The 19,354-nt window shown below is 30.1% G+C and overlaps 1 protein-coding gene across 7 annotated transcripts in view; it reads left to right on the top strand.

Moving 5' to 3' along the window:
- Positions 1-19,354, top strand: part of LOC100875758 (proton-coupled amino acid transporter-like protein pathetic) — a 67,874-nt gene that overhangs the window by 37,113 nt on the left and 11,407 nt on the right. Inside the window, exons 1-3 of one of the 7 annotated variants that reach the window (XM_076528984.1) lie at positions 7,592-7,882; positions 8,684-8,995; positions 13,027-13,112. In XM_076528984.1, coding sequence (XP_076385099.1) covers positions 8,906-8,995; positions 13,027-13,112 — 176 coding nt within the window. In that variant the 5' untranslated portion in view covers positions 7,592-7,882; positions 8,684-8,905. The other 6 variants (XM_076528983.1, XM_003705648.3, XM_076528986.1 and 3 more) reach the window with 6 other exon arrangements.

Here is a 19,354-nt window from a genome sequence, read left to right on the forward strand (position 1 = left end):
TCTGGGATTCTGGGATTCTGGGATTCTGGGATTCTGGGATTCTGGGATTCTGGGATTTTGGGATTCTGGGATTCTGGGATTCTGGGATTTAGGGATTCTGGGATCTAGGAATTGTGGGATCTAGGGATTCTGGGATTTAGGGATTCTGAGATCTAGGGATTCTGAGATCTAGGGATTCTGGTATCTAGGGATTCTGGTATCTAGGGATTCTGGGATCTAGGGATTCTGGGATCTAGGGATTCTGGGATCTAGGGATTCTAGGACCTAGGTATTTGTGGATTTAGGGATTCTGGGATCTAGGGAATTTGAGAAGTAGGGATTGTTGGAACGAGAGATTGATGGATCTAGGGATTGTTGCATCTAGGGATTGTTGGATCTAGGGATTGTTGGATCTAGAGATTGTTGGATCTAGGGAATTGTGGATATAGGGATTTGAGAATACTTACAACATATTTACGAATACTAGTATAATACGAACATAAATATTGACCGAAATACTGCATCAATATTGGCAAACAGTTGATACTTAATATTAATGTAAATACCGAATCAATATTGACGAATAATTGATACAATTACTTTACGTACAATAAAAATGAAAATACGGATAGAAATATTGATGCAAATACTGTATCAATATCAACAAATAGTTAATACAAATACAGAATCAATATCAATATTTGACATAAATATTATACACTCATACGAATGAATTATTTAAACTATTGCTCCACTGCATTGAGAACACGAGACTGAATGATTATAACTTGTTCGAGATCACAGGAAAAAAGTGTAGTGTTACCAAAATGACAAATGCAGCACAAACGTTGGCGCCGAGACTAAAATAACCTTATGGTAACACGCCAACAGGCTACGGAGACTGACAACATTCAGAGACGTATTCGAAATCATGAATTTCAGTGGAATAATCAGACAATCGATTCTCATGTTATCGTGAAAAAACGAGATGCAGTCCGATGCTAAAAAAAGAAGAATAACTTGAAACTTTAACGACGTTAGCAAAGATCGAAAATAAACGGAACGATACGCCATTATCGTGGCGCTAACTCGCTGGGTACCTACATGAATGCTATTTTTGAAACACGACTTTGGTGGAAGAATGTTTTCCTTGGACTTAAAGATATTGGTTTTAACGGACGGTTTTTCTTCTTCTTACTGTTTTTGATCTTTTGTGATTTTTGGCAGTTTTTGCAGAAGGCTTTTGTTTAGGACTGTATGGAGACGCGTGTGTAAATTTCATGTATTTTTGTTTTTCGTTAATTTTTTAGTAGTTTTGAATTTTTAAGATTCTTTCAGTTTTGAAATATAAAAATTTGCAAGTTTTCTAAACTTTCAAATTTACAAATTTTTAAATCTTCATATTTTTAATTTTTCAAATTTTTCAAATTTGATATTTAGATATTTTCATATTTCTCAAACTCGCAAATGTCTAAATCTTCAAATTTGTTTGAATAGTTCTAAATTTCTAAATTTCCATATTTTTAAATTTTTCACTTTGCAAAGTTCCATATTTTTATATTTTCCACTTTGCAAGTTTCCATATTATTAAATTTTCCACTTTGCAAATTTCAATATTCTTAATTTCTCAAACTTCCAAATGATTAAAACACATAATGAAACATAATGATTAAAACACAATATTCATCCTTCGATAAACAGTATTTGCAAGCCACAATATTGTTTACTGAAAGAGATGAGAAATTTTCGAATTTCAACAAAAACTTCATCTCTTTCCACACTGCAAAGAAGGTTAAGATAACATCAACATATTTACGACTCTAAAAACTACTTCGAGACGACTGCATCTTGAACTTTAATCATTTTGAACGATTATAAATAATGCAGTTTCTAAAAGCAGTCGATAATGAATACGCGACGACTAAAACTGAATGCATTTCGTGACGTATCTAATCAGCTGCAAATCTGTTATAGTATATTTTAGGATTCTCATAAAAACAGACGGAAATTGCGTGTTTATAATTAGAAGAATTTATGTTCCTCGACTAATGATTCCCCGTAGAGTCTTCGATATTCGTTGGAAATTAGTGGATAGATATATTAACCTGTTTCCTGTCCAATGACGTTTCTACGTCTGTGCAAGTAAACGTATTCGTTCAATTTGTAAAATATTCTAAAAAGACCTTTGATTTGCGAAATGAACACGTGTTTTGAATTTTCCGTAGTCCCGCTTTTGCTCATTCCGTTTTATTACCAAACAAACGAGCGTGCATGCTATTTTAAAACGATCCACTTTTGAAAATAGTCTGTTCACGCAACCAGCAACAATAAACTTGTTAACAATCTTTTATCGAAATTTGCTGGAGAACGGGACATCTTTTGGCTCTTGCAAATTGGGTCAAAATTTTGTAGGAAAGTTTAAATATTTATTTTATATCGAGAAAGGTACTTGGTTAGGGAATTATAGAAGTGAAATATTAAGAAAAATATATAGAAATTAATTTGAAAGCTTTTAGTTATGATAGAAAGTTTTGTGTACAATGTAATAGTTTTCTAATGTTAAAGGAAATTTGTTTTTTCTCTTTATTTTATTAGCTGATTATTTATGTTGATATTTTAGAAAGAATTTTAGGAAGAAATGAAATGACATTTTAGAAAGAATTTTAGGAAAAATGAAATTGTTTATGTAGTTAGGTTATGTACGGCCATTTTTAGGTTATATTCTTCTATTCATATTTTTAATTTTAAAATATTAACTAAAAATAGAAGTCAATATACAATTTTCTGTGGTCTCTGATTATTATCATTAACATTAATTAATTCAGCAAAGATTTCATGTATACTTTATACAGATATAATTTTTAATGTCGAAACAATATTAAACAATGTTAAATATATGATAACTTATGGTCAAATGATTACAATTCTTTCGTTACATAATTACATTTATATTTCTATCATTCTGGAAATTGTGAGTGAACAATAATTCTGTATATTTTGAAACTAAATGGACTAAAATGAAAATGGTGGTCTTATGTGTCACATATTTGTGTGAATGTCATATATTATTATTAGTAGAAATATTTCTGTGAAAGCTGTTATATTTTCCTTTTTTACATTGAACATTATAAATTTAATGAACTAGTACAAAAATGAACTATTACAAAAAATGAACTATTACAAAAATGAATTGTTATAAGGATTAAAATTGTCAAAAGTAGTTCAAACTTTGAACACAATTCAAAAACAACATATTACAGCTGTGTTTATAGTTTCAGCACTGTCTTGAAATTTAACAAAAATTGAAAGTACTTTCAAATATTCTACGACCATGTTCTACGCTGTTTAGATTCTTTCGTAGTCTGTGAAACGAACCATCGACTAGCGATGTTTAATTCAGCTTCTGCAGAATGTAACTGTGGCGAAATTTCTAATTTTGGAGCAGCAGCTCCTCCGAATGCCGCAGAACTGTGGTATTCTTCGCTGTGGATGAAAATAATCCCATAGGTTTCAACATGGTTTTCTACTATAGCGGAATAGTGAATTACTGTCATTTTGAAGTCACCATTTTGTTATCAAATCCCTTTCGAATAACTCCATTTTCTTTTTATAAAGTACCATAATTAATTTAGTGTATACAGATAACCTCTTATGTAATTATTTATTTAACATGGAGTTAAATAATGTTAATTACATAAAATTAAATATGTAGTTATAAATTATATTTTAGTATCAGTGATGCAAACTTTAAATTGTCTTTCCTTTGATAAGACATGCAATTGTATCATAAAGAACAAAATATCTACTGAAATATTTTTGACAATGGTACAATGTATTTCTCATTTTTACTCTTCTAGTTTCACAAGAATTACTGTAGTAATTAGTGAAACAGTAACCAGTTTAGGTTATCTAAATTCAAAGACATTTAGTTTATCAAACTGTTATACATTTTAGTGAAACACTGTGCACTCGTGGTAGCCATTTTGTAATGTAATTGGTGAGAGTAACCATTTTCTATTATCTGAACTTCAAAGTACAATTTATTGTCAAATTGTTAACCATTTTAGTGTAACACTTATAGCATTTAGTGTACCACTTACAGCAGCCATTTTGTATCGTTTAACAATTCACAGTAATTCTTTCTTTTTCGACGAAACAAAACAATTAAACAATTACGAATGTATGCATTAGTTTTGAGACAAATTTCAGTAATTTAGTTTTTTAACTTTACATACTAATGTCTTATTATTTGTACCACAATTGTACGTCAAAACGTTTCTTATAATAAATGAGTCACCGTTTAAGAATTTCATGTTTCTAACGCAACAATTTAGTATTTCGTAGTATCTAATCTCACAGTTATTTAGTTTATTATTACGATCATTTGACTTTAAATGTATCCTTCATTTTGTCTTCAGCCATTTTGTACAATTTGGTCATTCTGACAGTGATGATAGTTTTGTAGTACTTGAAGATAAACAGTGTTTGCATGTTACTTCTACCACAAAAAAAATAGTATAAAACTTTTAAGAAAAGTGTACAATATTTTAGTAATAAATAGTAGACTATGTCTACATTGACAAAATTATCTGTGCCACAAAAAATAAGATAGTATAGCAACATTTCTAATTTTTTCAAATAAGATAGTATTTGATAGTAAGCAACAATATTGCAGTATTTTATTTCGATAATAAATATATAATATTTACATTAGCAGAATTATTATTTGTACTCCAAATAGAATATTTTTGATAATACAGTAATTTTGTTTCACTAACAAACAGCACATAATAAAATTAATAAAATAATTATCTATAAGTACAATATTTCTGATAACACAACACGTTTTCATTAATAAACTTTGATAAACCACTACCAAAAGAAACAACATAGTAAAACGTTTCTGCCAACGGCAGTATTATAGTAATTTCGAAGTAAATGAAGCTTCAAAGGCAAATGAAACGAAGTCAGTGTAGCACAAATGATAGCAATCGCTGAAAAATTGGTATTACTTATGCTTAAGTGAACGAAATGACAGGTCCTATGGAGCAGCACTGTTCGTGGACACGGGTAACATTGAGACCATTTACACACTGCCATTTGCAATTGCTCCATTTGCTACGGCAGAAAGATTGCTGTCATTCACGGTTAAACGAACTAAATGACAGTGCGCCTTTATAATAGATGATACTTGCTATCATTGCACGAGAAAAATTGGTAGAGATTAGAGATAACACTAAGCTTTTTTGTTTGTTTCGGAACTGAGTATTTATAGAAACTGACACTACAATAATACAATATAAATTGCAACGGTATATGTTGATTACAACTTATTTATAACAATAATTATACGAACAAAATATTTGTTTGCTGTCACTGATAAATAAAAAGCTATTAATGGCGCTAGTAAACAAACTGTTGCAGCTTAACATTGTTGATTGGTGAAGTGTTTACTTAATAATATGCAGTGATCAATTTAAGGGCGCATTAAATGTATAAATATTATTGTATTATATATGAAAACATTATTTTTTTTAAACACATAAATATTATTTTATTTAAATACACAAATATTATTTTATTTAATATACATAGATTATTTTGTTAAACATGCAAACTTTATTTTATTATATATACAAACATTATTTTATTATATGGGCAAACATTATTTTATTAAATGTGCAAACTTTATTTTATTAAATGTGCAAACATTATTTTGTTAAATATGCAAACATTATTTTATTAAACATGGAAAAATTATTTTATTAAACATGCAAAAATTATTTTATTAAACATGCAAACATTATTTTATTAAACATGCAAAAATTATTTTATTAAACATGCAAAAATTATTTTATTAAACATGCAAACGTTATTTTATTACATATGCAAACATCATTTTATTAAATATGCAGACATTTCATGAAATATGCAAATATTATTTTATAAAATAATGAAATAATTATTATTCCACAATTAAACATACTATTTTACAAATAATTAGTTCTAGTAAATTTTAACAGAGAATAAACATAATTTCTGTATATAATATTTATAACTTTTACACAAAAATGAGAAAAATTTTGTAGCTGCTTTATTGCACACGTACAGAATCTAATATATGCAAGGAATGTTTGTATTTATTGCACATTCCACGCATTTATTGCGATACATTGTTATGTACATAGTATGTTTCCGATTCTTTCGCAACAAAATGTGAGAATTTATTGCGTGAATAGAAATAAGAATACATGTTCTGTAAAGGTTAGTTATAGACATTTTGTTAGAAAGTTAGAAGTGAATGTTAAAAGTAATTGCAGGGGCATAGTGGTTTGATCTCAATAAATATCAGATTTTGCATCTCTGTATGTCTACGAGATTGAATAGTCTAGAATTAAAATAGAGAACCGTTACAAAAAATTAATTGCAGCGACTAGATTGAATGGAGAGACCTGAAATTCTGATGTTGATTTCAGAATTAATATTGGCATTTTTTGTTGAGGGAAATTGTATGTGTAAAAATTTGAGGTTATGAAAGTTTGAGATTATAGAAATTTCAGGTTATGAAAATTTGATGATATTTAAATTGATACTGTCCGAAAATATTTAATTTAAAATATTTATGTAGTTATGAATACAGAAATTGAAAAATATAGATATTTGGAAATGTCGAATTTTGAGATATAATTGTGAAAACTGTGGAAATTAAGGAATATAAAATTTTTGAAACAGAGAAATTTTAGGATATCTATATTTGGGAATGTAGAAATTGGGAAATATAGAAATTTGAAAACACAAAGATTGAATTTGAGACAAATTTGAAAAACAGTGATTTAGAAAATATAAAAATCTGGTGATATGCATAATTGCAAATAATTATTTAAATATATGGAAATTTGAAAATGTTGAAGTGTAAAAATATAAAAATTTGGCAAATTTGGAATTCTGAAGATATCGAATATCAAAGATATAGCAATTGAAAAACATAGAAATTGCAGAAATACAGAAATTTGAAAATACAGCAAACTACAAAAATTTAAAAATAGTATCTCTCAAAAAGCAACAGAAAAAACCAGGAATTAAATACAACAAAAATCCATTATCGTGCCTTATATCAATTAAGCTTCCCTCCACTAAGCCTAGTTATATTAGTGGCGCTCTCTCACCACTAAAAATACTACCACAAAAATACAAATGGCGCTCCGTCATCACAACGCTACATCCTCTACATACCTTCCACAAAACACACATTCATACCTAACACTTCCTAACCCATTTCAAGTACACAACTCTCCACTCTCGCATTAAAATTTCATCCCAGATCAATTCATCTCCGAATCAACACTTGTTCCACTATTTCTTCTTCAAACACTCCGAAAGGACCTGAAAGGAAAGAAACAATCTCGACAGTAGATATTCCATATCCGTGGCAGCTGACGCAAAGATGTCCATCTGTCGCATAGTTCAAACAAACTCTAATAAGCTTGGTTAGCGGTCAGCTAGTCAGCAGAGACAGGATGCTCACGTGAGACGTCTATTTGTTCTTCCTATTTTCGTAGCCGTTTGGTATATAAAGAGGCTGTCCTCGGGACATTGGCGAAAGATTTGGCAGCGATCCGCGGTTTTCTGCGCCTCGACACTCGGTGCCGTAGATAGAGCTGCTAGAGACCAGCAAACAGCATAGTTTATCCGAAGGGGTCGTGGAGGTGTGTTCGAGAAACGTGCTGGCGTTCTGGTTTCCCCTCGGGTCAGCTTTTCGGTTCACGGGTTCTTTTCGATCTGGAAATGTGTCGGATCGCAGAGATGTCCGCACCGCGAGAGATGTGGATGCACGTTGCACGTCTGTGATCGTTGATGTCCCTGATTAACCACGTGCTAGGTGCGCGTTGTCAAGTGGTTTCAAGTGATTTCGGAGTTGCATATTGTTTCGTATAGTTTTGAATAAAATTTTGGAATAAAAGTGTTTAACAGGATTTTGTAATTCAATTTTTATTTAAAATTTTGTTTCAAAATAACATTTGAAATCTTTGACTAGTCTAAGTTGTTCGACTAATATTCTTCATTACTTCTTATTCGAGATGAAAATAATGGAAATTGTTTTAAAAGCTGGGTCAAGATTGTTTGAAATAGTATTCAAGTTTGAGGTGTGGTGCGTTGTAATAGAAACGAGGATGATTTGAGACTTACTCTACATTTTCAGTTGATGATTGTGAGATATATAATAATATAAAAACTTGGAAACATAGAAATTTAGGAATATGCAATTTTACAAATATATTCAAAAATCTAGAAATTTGAATATGTACATGTTCAAAATTATAATATAGAAATCTAAGAATAAAGAAATTTGGAAACAGAAAAATACTAGAAAACAGTGTCTTCCTTTGATATAACAGTTCTCTCCATTGCAATATATCAAAATCAGTACAAAATCTTAATTGTCAAAAAGTCTAATTCTCAGTCAAAATCAGTACAAAATTTTAATTGTCAAAAAAGTCTAATTCTCAGTCAAAATCAGTACAAAATCTAATTCTTCAAACATTTTGATACCACATCCACATTGAACACAAAACTAGAAACATCTAAATATCCTAAAATACACAATCAGTGCATTAAATAAGCTTAAGTTTATCTTTCAACCTAAGCTTATTTAGTCTGAAAAATCGTTCTCGTTTATTACAATGCATCGCTGATATTCGTTTAGGTGAATAACATCGTGGAACTGGAACAAATCGGACAGAAAGTGTTTTTGGCTTGCATGTGAACAACAGTTGGCACCGATGGGAAATAAATAAAGCACGTGGCTACTGACAACCTAGAGAATTACTGGTACCAAATACTAGAATTGTTTGACGAGGGAAAAGACAACAGGAGAGTTGAAAGCAAGGGGATGATCATACATCGTGCATTAAACAAAAGCTGAACAATGGGGAATACCGATAGCGTGCACGATGTGGAGATGAGCTCCATATCGACCGTGGAAAATGATCGGCCTCACATCTTGGTAAATAGCATGGTTAGACTACGGAACATTGCTTATTTACCTTTGTGACGTTTGACAAGCTTCATAACACCGATTTCTGCTGACTTTGACTTTTAACTTCTTATGCTAGTATTTTTCATCCATTGCATAACTTTTTATATTATTCTGTCGAATACTAATTGCAATTAGCTTGATGTACACTACCGTCCATAAGTATCCGGACACTTGGTTTCGTTACATAAAACATAGTTGAACTTTGTACGAAAGGTATTTAGGGTTATCATATCATTTGTAATAATTATTATTATCTTTTTTGAGATGTCATAACGTAATAGAATTAATTTTTAAGTACAAATTATACAATGAAAGTGTGAAAGTAAAATTCATGTCCAGAAGTACAAAGTCCAAATTTGTGAATCTAATGAAACGCTTTCGATTCTAAAAAAAATTTTAATTTCTACTGTGTTTCATTTCTATGGTGCAGAACGTATTCAGAGGGTTCTTCGATATGTTTCAAGTGTTTGTAAACTGTTGGTAGATGTTTAGGTTGCCTCAATGGAAATAAGAATGGAGGTAACGCTACGCACTCGACAGTTTCGGTTTAGTTCGTCTGTAGCTTCTTTTCCATCGAGATATGAGTTCCAAACGAGAATTATCAATCGAAAAACGTTCCAGTATTCTGACCTTCGCAGAAAAAAAAATCGATTTTAGTTACTGTTGCAGATACTTGAATAACTTTCATGCAACGCGAATGCATATTTCGCTGGTGTCCGGATACTTATGGACGGTAGTGTGTATTAAATAATCTTATTGTACTGATAAATCTGTCGATATAATATGATCCTGTCAGAATAAAAAATTATGTTGCAAAAATTATGTTTCGCAAAAGCTGAAGTTTCAGAGCTGAAAGCTTGTGTTTCACAGTCGTCGAAGAATACGATTTTCGTCAGAGAATATAGAGTTTTGAAGGTGTACCTCAAAGATGTAGGAAGTGTTTTAAATTGATAAATTCCAACACCTTAAATTGTATTTCGTCAAATAACAAGTCATCACAGTTGAGTCATCGATTTTGATAAAACTTTTTGTCCAAATGTAGAACAAACACGAAACAATTCGTATTTGTTCTTTTTTTTACAAGATTCGTCAGTTGGAAAGATAACATTTAATTCGATTACAAGGAATACTGAATTACTGACTGATAAACAGCTGCGATAACAAAAGAGTGTTAGGCTTTCGAATTACTTAATCACAAGTTCAATACCCTGCTTAATTATTTATCTGCTATTACTCTTTTCTATTTTTATCGATTCTTTTTATAAATATATACATTTCTTTTTGTTGAAATAATTTATTGAATATTAAGTAATTTTTTGAATATTATTCGTTGTTTTCTGTAAGGGTGCTTAATTTACGAAACAGGTACTAAATATTAAAAAATCGAAAGAATATTAAGAAATATTAAGAATTGAATTTTACTGATATAAAACAAATAAATGTGGACGTGTATTCTAATTGATCAAGTTTTTCATACAAAAATTTGCATACGAATATCATTCACAAGAAAGTGGCGCCATTAAACTTACAACATTTAACATCGATGCATTGAATCGCGTTTCAAGTTTTTCTGAAACTCGAATTTCTAGAAATGGAAACACGTGTTTCCAATAGATGTAGAAAGGTATAATGCCGTGAAGTGATAAAAATTGAGCAACGGAAGCTGTTTTTGTTCGCGAGTTTGTTACGAAAGAGGACCATTCACAGGTGGAACAGGTTGTAGACTGTCTGGCCGCACACAGGCGCCAGTAAACAGAGAAACATACACTGTGGATCGAAAGTTAGACACTATTTCATTCGTTGTTGCCAAGGATAATGGGATTAGGTTATTCGCGAACACGAATCAACGGCAATGTAAAATGTCGTGTAATAGAATTTTATTAGCGTTCATAAATTTTATTCGAATGTATTACTGTCGTTATTATGCGAGGGTACAGGCTTTCTTTGGGAATAAGAACATGTATGACAATATTTTTATTTTTAAATTTTTATATTTTTAGATGTTGCGATTTTGAAAGTTTCGTATTTATAAATTTCTTTATTTATAGATTCTTACGTTTGTACATTTTCAAATTTTTGAGTTTGCGAATTTTCGTATTTTTAAGTTTCTACATTTTCATATTTTTGAGTTTATGAATTTTCGTATTTTTAAGTTTCTACATTTTCATATTTTTGAGTTTATGAATTTTCGTATTTTTAAGTTCCTACGTATTCAACTTTTCGTATTTTGCAAATTTTTGTTTTTTTTAGATTCTACGTTTTCATATCTTCAAATTTACAAATTTTCGTATTTCCAAATTTGTCCATTTTCAACTTTGTAATTTGCAAATTTTTGTATTCCTAAATTTCTACATTTTTAGCTTAGTAATTTGAGATTTTTGTCTTTTTAAATTTCTACATTTTCAGCTTAATAATTTACAAATTTAGATATTTCTAAATATCTTCATTTTCAACTTTGTAATTCACAAATTTCTATGTTTCTAAGTTTCTTTATTTTCAACTTTGTAACACATACATTTTTATATTTCTAAATTTCTTCATTTTCAACTTTGTATTTTACAAATTTTCACATTCTTAAATTTCTCAATTTTGAACTTTGTATTTTACAAATTTTTATATTTCTGAATTTCTACATTTTCAACTTTGTAATTCACAAATTTCTATGTTTGTAAGCTTCTTCATTTTCAACTTTGTATTTTACAAATTTTCACATTCTTAAATTTCTCAATTTTCAACTTTGTATTTTACAAATTTTTATATTTCTACATTCTCAGCATAGTAATTTGCAAATTTTCATATTTATAAATTTCTATATTTTCAACTTTGTAATTTACAAATTTTCGCATTGATAAATTTCTACATTTTCAACTTCATAAATTAAAAATTTTCAAATTCTAAAATTTCAATGTTTCTGATCCTCGAAGTCTTCAAACCACTCCATTTCCAAATATTGCATCTTCTCATTTTTACCAATTACATTTTTACAATTTATAAATGTTACATAACAAAAACTCACCACATTCAATAGAAGTAGATTAAGAATAAACGTGCTATACCTATCACGATAAGAACTTAAACGTGAAACTCGCATTGCAAAGTCTTGCAACAAAGTTTTTCCTGATGTAATCGCACCGTAGTCAGGGTTTAACTTATTATTAACATCAATCTGCAAAAAATGTAGATAATATCAGGGTATTCGAACGAATGTTTTAAAAATGTTCGATTATTACCTGGCCATGCAACTTTGAAGCGTCTTATCTTGTAAAGCTATCGGATACATACATTTATTGTCAGCTGTTTTATAAGGTATAACCGGCTCCTTTATAGGGTATCAGAAAAGCTTGTCTACAAAATTACATGTGCTTCAACGATAACGTAATGCGATTCAATAGCGTAAAACCTGTTGTATAATTCGAAAGCTTTTATGAAGATTGCGTTGTTTAGGTTATGTAAAAATTGCATATTATTATGCTTAAAAATTCATAACATTTCTAAGACATTTTAGAAATTTTATATTGTTTTAAATTTCGCAAATCCACAAATTTTTGTAAGTTGCAAATTTACAAATTTTTGTAAGTTTTCCAAATTTACAAATTTTTGTAAATTTACAATTTTTGCAAATTCGCTAATCTGCAAATTTATAATTTCATGCGTTACCAATTTTAAATATTCTTAAATTTTCTAGATTAGGAATTTAGAGATTTGGTGGCTTTGAAATTTAGAAATTATAAATTATTGAATTAACAAATTTACAAGTTTAAAAATTTATTTTATAATTTTTCCTGACAATATTTTCTAATAATATTCTTTGACAATATTTTCGAACAATATATTCTAATTTGTTCTACATCCCTTCGCACAAGGCTATAACCAAGACTTCGCAACAAAGGTCAAGTTCAGTAGAATAAAAAGCAATTTCAGCTAAATCCTCCCTAAAAAAAATTGTCCAATAATTTTAATAAATTATAATAATATTTAAATTATAGTGAATCCTAATTTTTTGATTACAGAGAACGCCAATGCGCCCAATGATAGCGGAATACGACCCCAAGAAGCACGGCGTGAAAACAGAACTGTCAGACATGGTTCTTGTCAAGTAAGTGAGAAACTTGGTTTACGAAACCGACGCGAACGAACTGTTCAACGATAGTCGAGCAATTCACTATCTGCTACCACGACCAATCATCACCATTGCTTTCTTGCCAAACTCAAATGCTCCGTGCTCAAGCAAACGTGAGTGACATCCCGAGGATCATATACTGTGCATTATATCGTATATATGTGTATTCTCTCATTCTATGTGCTCTGTTACTGTTTCATATAGCGTAGATACATACATATATTCATTCCTAAATATGTATATATTTATGTATATCTCTGTTTATTGTTCATGTCACAATTAATTGCATACCGCCTGATCGCTGACGTAGAATTCGTAGTTTAGCTGGCACCAAGGATGCTTCAACATGTGACCGCTAAAATCTGACGATTTTATTATCGCTGGTTTGTGCAGAAACGTGCTTACATCTTTAGTCGATGTTATTTTATATTTCATGAATTTTTACCGCCTTTTATGTAACCTATTTGTACCAAATTTGTGGAAAACTTTTGTCCTCGTAGATTTTTATGAACGTTGTGAAAATGGCGGATCTTATGATGTTCTCAATATGTCGCGGGTTTAACAGCATTCAAGAGGGGATGTGTAAAAACATTATTGTTCTTTTCCCACTTTTGAAATTTGTTTGTATTTATTAACAAGTAAACTGAATAACTATTTATTAACTATTATTAACTCGTTTACATTTAATAAACTGAATTTATTAGTAACTAGTTTGTCTAATTTGTTATAACGTTGGAAGAAATTGGTTACATTTAAAGAATGTTATTCTTAAATACTAGCGATAATTGCTCTTTAGTATAAATAATTAAGATGTCCAAAGAATAATACCTTTATCATAAATTTGATGGGTATTATTATTATTATAATTTTAACGTGAGGGATAATATTTATAAAAATTAAATGAAAACGTGTAAGTATGTTGAAGCACATAAATCTTAATGGCACAACGAATGTATCGTCTCGTACACGGTCGTTCCACATATCATTCTTATTTCACATTAGAAAATAATTAAATCGTGCACTTATGGAATTAATAAAAAATGGAGTCGGGTAAACTAATGTTGAAAGAAAAAGTTGTTCTACGGTTTCAGTGAATTAACACTTTCCTGTATTAGCATGCCAGTAGATGGAATGAAAAATGATTTAGAAAGTGTCAGGGTCAATGAAATCATTAATAAACATAGGTATAAAAGATTGGTTACGATTTTTATGAAATCAATATTTAATCATTTTCAATATCTAACGTCACTGTCTTGCTTCTACAAAAATTTTATTTCTTTATTTTTTTTTGTAATTATTTATAAAATTATTTCCGTTTAATTATTTATAAAATTAATTATTACAAATTACTGTAAACACAGAATATATACCTCTTTAATATTTTTACTGCTATTATTGAAAACTTGTTTAAGTTATATGCAATGTTTTTTTATTTATCAAATAATATGGTGTAGACAGAAATTATATAGCAGGGACTTAACGAGCATCTATTGTATGATGAAGATTTTACTTATACTGATAGCAAATGTTAAGCTATAAAATTTATTATCAGTGTAAAAAATATAAAAGGAAAAAAATAAAATACTACATAGTTAATAAAATCAAAATAAATTTCTTGGATAATTCTGTAATAAATTCGTGAATATTTCTACAGTAATTTTATAAAGAATTTCATAATAATCACATAAATAAATACAGTATAAAAATAGAGAATCTTTCTGAATTTCCATCAAGAAAATAAGATAGAAAGTAATTAACAAATTAACATTTAACTTTCTTTTCGTCAACAACAGTTTACTCGATTGCCACTGTAAATACAAATCATTTTCCTTGTTTCTGCACCATAGAGTAATAGAAAACAAATGAGAGGATACAATATACATAAATTATGCACAAAAAAGTCGATTTCCCGCACAAACGAGCGATTTTACAGATTGTCGACTTGGCGGCGAAATAACTCAATATTTTTGGATTCTTCGCGCACAAGATGGAGTGCCTCCTTACTGCACCTCTAAATAAAGAAACAAAAATAACTTCGTCGTAAATTCTTTTTTCTTTTGTGGGTTTAAAATAATACTTTTAACCTTTGTCGCATTCTTTTGTTTTGTAATAACCGTTCTATTATGTTCAACAGAATATAATTTTTTTACCAATAACTTGCTTTTTATTACAAAGCAAAATCGGATAAGAACGATTAAATAATAAGGAAGAAGATTTAAGGACCCATTAATTTAAAATTTTTAAATACAAGATGTATTTGATAATTAAGGTGGTGCATATAAAATGTCTATTTTTTTAAATAATATTTCAAGATCAAAAATATATATTATAATTTTTCAAATATACAACGTACCTAGGATTTGTTGCAATAAATTATTGAATTTTATTTCATGAGAAAAATTAAGAAAAATATTATGTAACGGTAAACTTGTACTTGTTTGCAAACTGTAAATGAAAAATAATTTAAAAATTAAATTTGAATGGACGTCGGAATTTGTTTTTTAAAAAAATTACAAAAATATTCTTTATATCACTGAAAAAAAATACCACTGTATTTTTCTGAATGAGAGTTTTCAAATTTTCTACTTGAAAAAAGTTGCTCAACATTTATCAGGAACAATTAACACTGTTGCATACACTGAAAAGAACAATTAAATTATTACATAACATTCTTGAAAATACTTCTACTTTCATTATTATAAATGCAGAAGAACATATCTACAATGCTAAAAGTACTCCATTTTCTTTTAGTTCACACGTGGACCGCTAGCGTCGCACGTTAAAATACTCCTAATAAGCATCTACCTAATTTCAATATAAATTTTTTGCCTACAAGGTCTATAAATATTAAATTATTTATCACTACAAAAAAAGTTTGATTTATGGTTAAATCGGCATTTAACATGCACCAACTTATTAAAAGTTATCACCTTTTTTCCGTTTTTAATTTAAATAAATCTCACTAACAGCGATAAGTATCGTAATATATACAATCGATAATTTTTTCCCGGAAAGTACGTACAGTTTTAATCGTCACTCGCGAGCGTAATTGCTCGATAATTTCGTGCTGGAAATAATTGCCTGGCAAGGTCGAGTCCCGATAATGCGTTTCGCGACGAAAAAAAAAAAGCGAACGATTTCCTATGATTTTGCGTAACAAGTAAATTACCATTCGATCGCCAAGTCATGCACGCAATTACCGATTCGATACCGAGTCGGAATGGATTCGTGATCGAAGGACGAGGTGCAGAAAGGAAGAGAATCCTCGCGGCGGTTTCCTCGTCATTGCCCGAGGATGTTTCGTAGAGGCGATGCGGTGTGCAAGCGAGAGAAAAGAAAACTATTTGTTCCTCTGAAGGATTATATAAAGATGAAATCTGTCTTTACTATATAATATGTGCATTTATATGATTCCAGACTTGCGTATAAACACTGCGGGCGTAGATTCGGGCTCTATGAAAAGTGCTCTGCGAGTAACGTGTGAAAGTGACGAAAACGATAACATAAAAATATGTGTGTTAAAAAGTTGAAAACGAACAAAACGGAAAATAAATCAAAATAAAAAGTACACGGTACCGTTCTAGAGAGAAAACGGCACGGTCTATCTGATGGACGATCGCGGGTTCAATAACGGTTAAAAACGGTTACATTGTACATTCACGCTCGATGAGCGACGGGATTTAAAGAAAAAACAATAAAAAAAAAAATTATAAATAAAAAAATGTCTTAAAATTGAAGCGACCGGACGAACCGCGACGCAAACACCGGACGGACGGTCTAAAAAAGAACTACGGCGAAAATAAATAAAAACCGAAAGAAAACCGAGAAAGAGAAACGAGGATTTTTTTGGACGACCTCGTTTCCGAAGTTCTTAAAAAGCAACTAAAAATTTTGAGAAACACAATTGGCTATTGAATAAACGTGCGTTTTTAAAACGAAAGCAAACCTAAAACGAACAAAAAATAAAAACGCTTGGCGAGGAGTGCAAAATGTCGGAAAGCAAAGAAGGCTTGTTAGTCGTCGTACTGCGTCCTGGCGCTGGACGTCGCGGTGATGCAGTGCGGTGGTTGCAGCTGACTCTAAGCCTGATCGCGACGCGTGAACTCTTGTCACGTGTTACGTGACACACACAGACCTACTATTATTACTACTACTACTACTACTAGTACTACTACTACTGCTACTACTACTACTACTATATTTCGAAGCTTTCTCGACTATAAGAAAGTCTTCGCACGACTAGAGGAGAGAAACTACCGCACCTGAATGGGTACCTATATGCCTACACACCTACCTTTTTGCGATCTTAATTACACTATACCGTGCTAAGTAGTCGCTACACACACACCTGGTCGAGTAATACAGACGTCGAAACGAAATTTTTTAAACGAAACGTTCGAACGACCGATTGTCCATCTTATCTCGATATTTGTCCGTCCGATTACGCGAGATGCCGTGTTTGGTCTTCGAATTCGCCCTCTTTTGATGCGTGGAAAATTGTGCGTAATGGCGTGGACACATTTTTAGTTTCTTGAGACACGGTTTGCTAAGTTGGAGATCTTAATATTATTACATTATAATAATTTTTTATATTAATGTAGGTACATTATAATAATAGTTGATATTAATGTAGGTACATTATAATAATAGTTGATATTAATGTAGAGACATTACAATAACATATGATATTAACACTAAAACATCGCAATAATAGTTAATATTAATATTGCCACATCACAGTAATAATGCTCAAAGTAATATAATAATAGTATACTTATAATTATAGTAGCCACTCGATAATTCCCCACATTCGGGGCTCTGGAGGTGGACCTTAACCCTTACATAAATAACCAAGCATTCAGATACCCATTTCTAATATTCCTTTTAATAATTTGTTACGTTCTAATACACACTTACTACTAATTTACGGTTTTAAAATAAAAATATTTTAAATAATAAAGCTCCAATTTTGTTTTCTATTTTGTTCATGAGGGTTAAACAGGAATATATCTACCTAGAAGGTAGAGTTAAATTACATATTAGTGTATATGAGGTGTAACAAGGAATTGTCCAAGAAGAAATTATCGAGTAACTACTGTATACTAATAATTCCTGGATCTACACCACAAATTTAATATAACTATGTGTATTAATGGGATATAATGTATAATATAACTAGACAGGAATGCCATATGTGTGATATACAATGCAAGATATAATTAAAATATAATATAATATTATATAATAAATAAATATAATATAATATAATATAAAATATAATATAATATTGAGGCACAATCAGAATTATAGTATAATATTAAAATACAATAAAATATAGTTAATATCGACATATAATGAATTATAATTATAATATAGTACTGAGATACAATTCCAATATACATATGTGATATAAATAATATAAATGAGACATAATTACATAATTCATTAGATATTAAAAACGAAGAAGAATTAAATGTCTGCATTCAAAAATGTTACAGTATAGGTCATTGTTATTGTTAACGATACGCACGTGATTCACTAATAAAAAATATACGAAAAAACTTAATTTTACGAGCGGTGCCATAAACGTCAGAATAACATTTGACCAGAAATTTAAAGGTGTTATAAATTATGTTTGTTGGCACAAATTTGTCGAATTTGCAAATTTCTTAAAGTTCAGAATATTCGGGTTTACACTTACACAAATACACATATTGAATCATCGTTAAGTTCTCTATGAACATTCTCACATTTATGATTTCTAACATTGCATTCTTTTCTGCACTAATTACGTTACTTAAATTACATATGTAATTTTTCAATTGCAATTTAATTTAGTACCAGTTTCGTTACACTTGCATTCTAATTATTTACAAAATGAAAATTTATGAAAGAAGATTTAGACCCATAAATTCAGTCCATAAATCGTTCTCTATAATCAAACGGAACAATTACGTAGGATGTTAAATTTCGCTTACATTCCAAGGACACTAACACAGCCACGTGTCCAGCTATTAAAATTGCGTTTCTGTAAAGTTCGTGGAGAATTTTGCCAGAAATCGCGGTACGAAGTTCTAATTCTAGAATGAAACTTTGCTCGACGAAAGTCGGACACTGCCAAAACATTGACTTGCTTAAATGTGTCTCACGAAACACGTTGCGCCACGCACTTTTTTCCATGGACGAAGAAACGAGGCGACGGCCATTTTGTAGACGCC

This window comes from Megachile rotundata, chromosome 2 (genome assembly GCF_050947335.1).
Source record: "Megachile rotundata isolate GNS110a chromosome 2, iyMegRotu1, whole genome shotgun sequence".
Classification (NCBI taxonomy): Eukaryota; Metazoa; Arthropoda; class Insecta; order Hymenoptera; family Megachilidae; genus Megachile; species Megachile rotundata.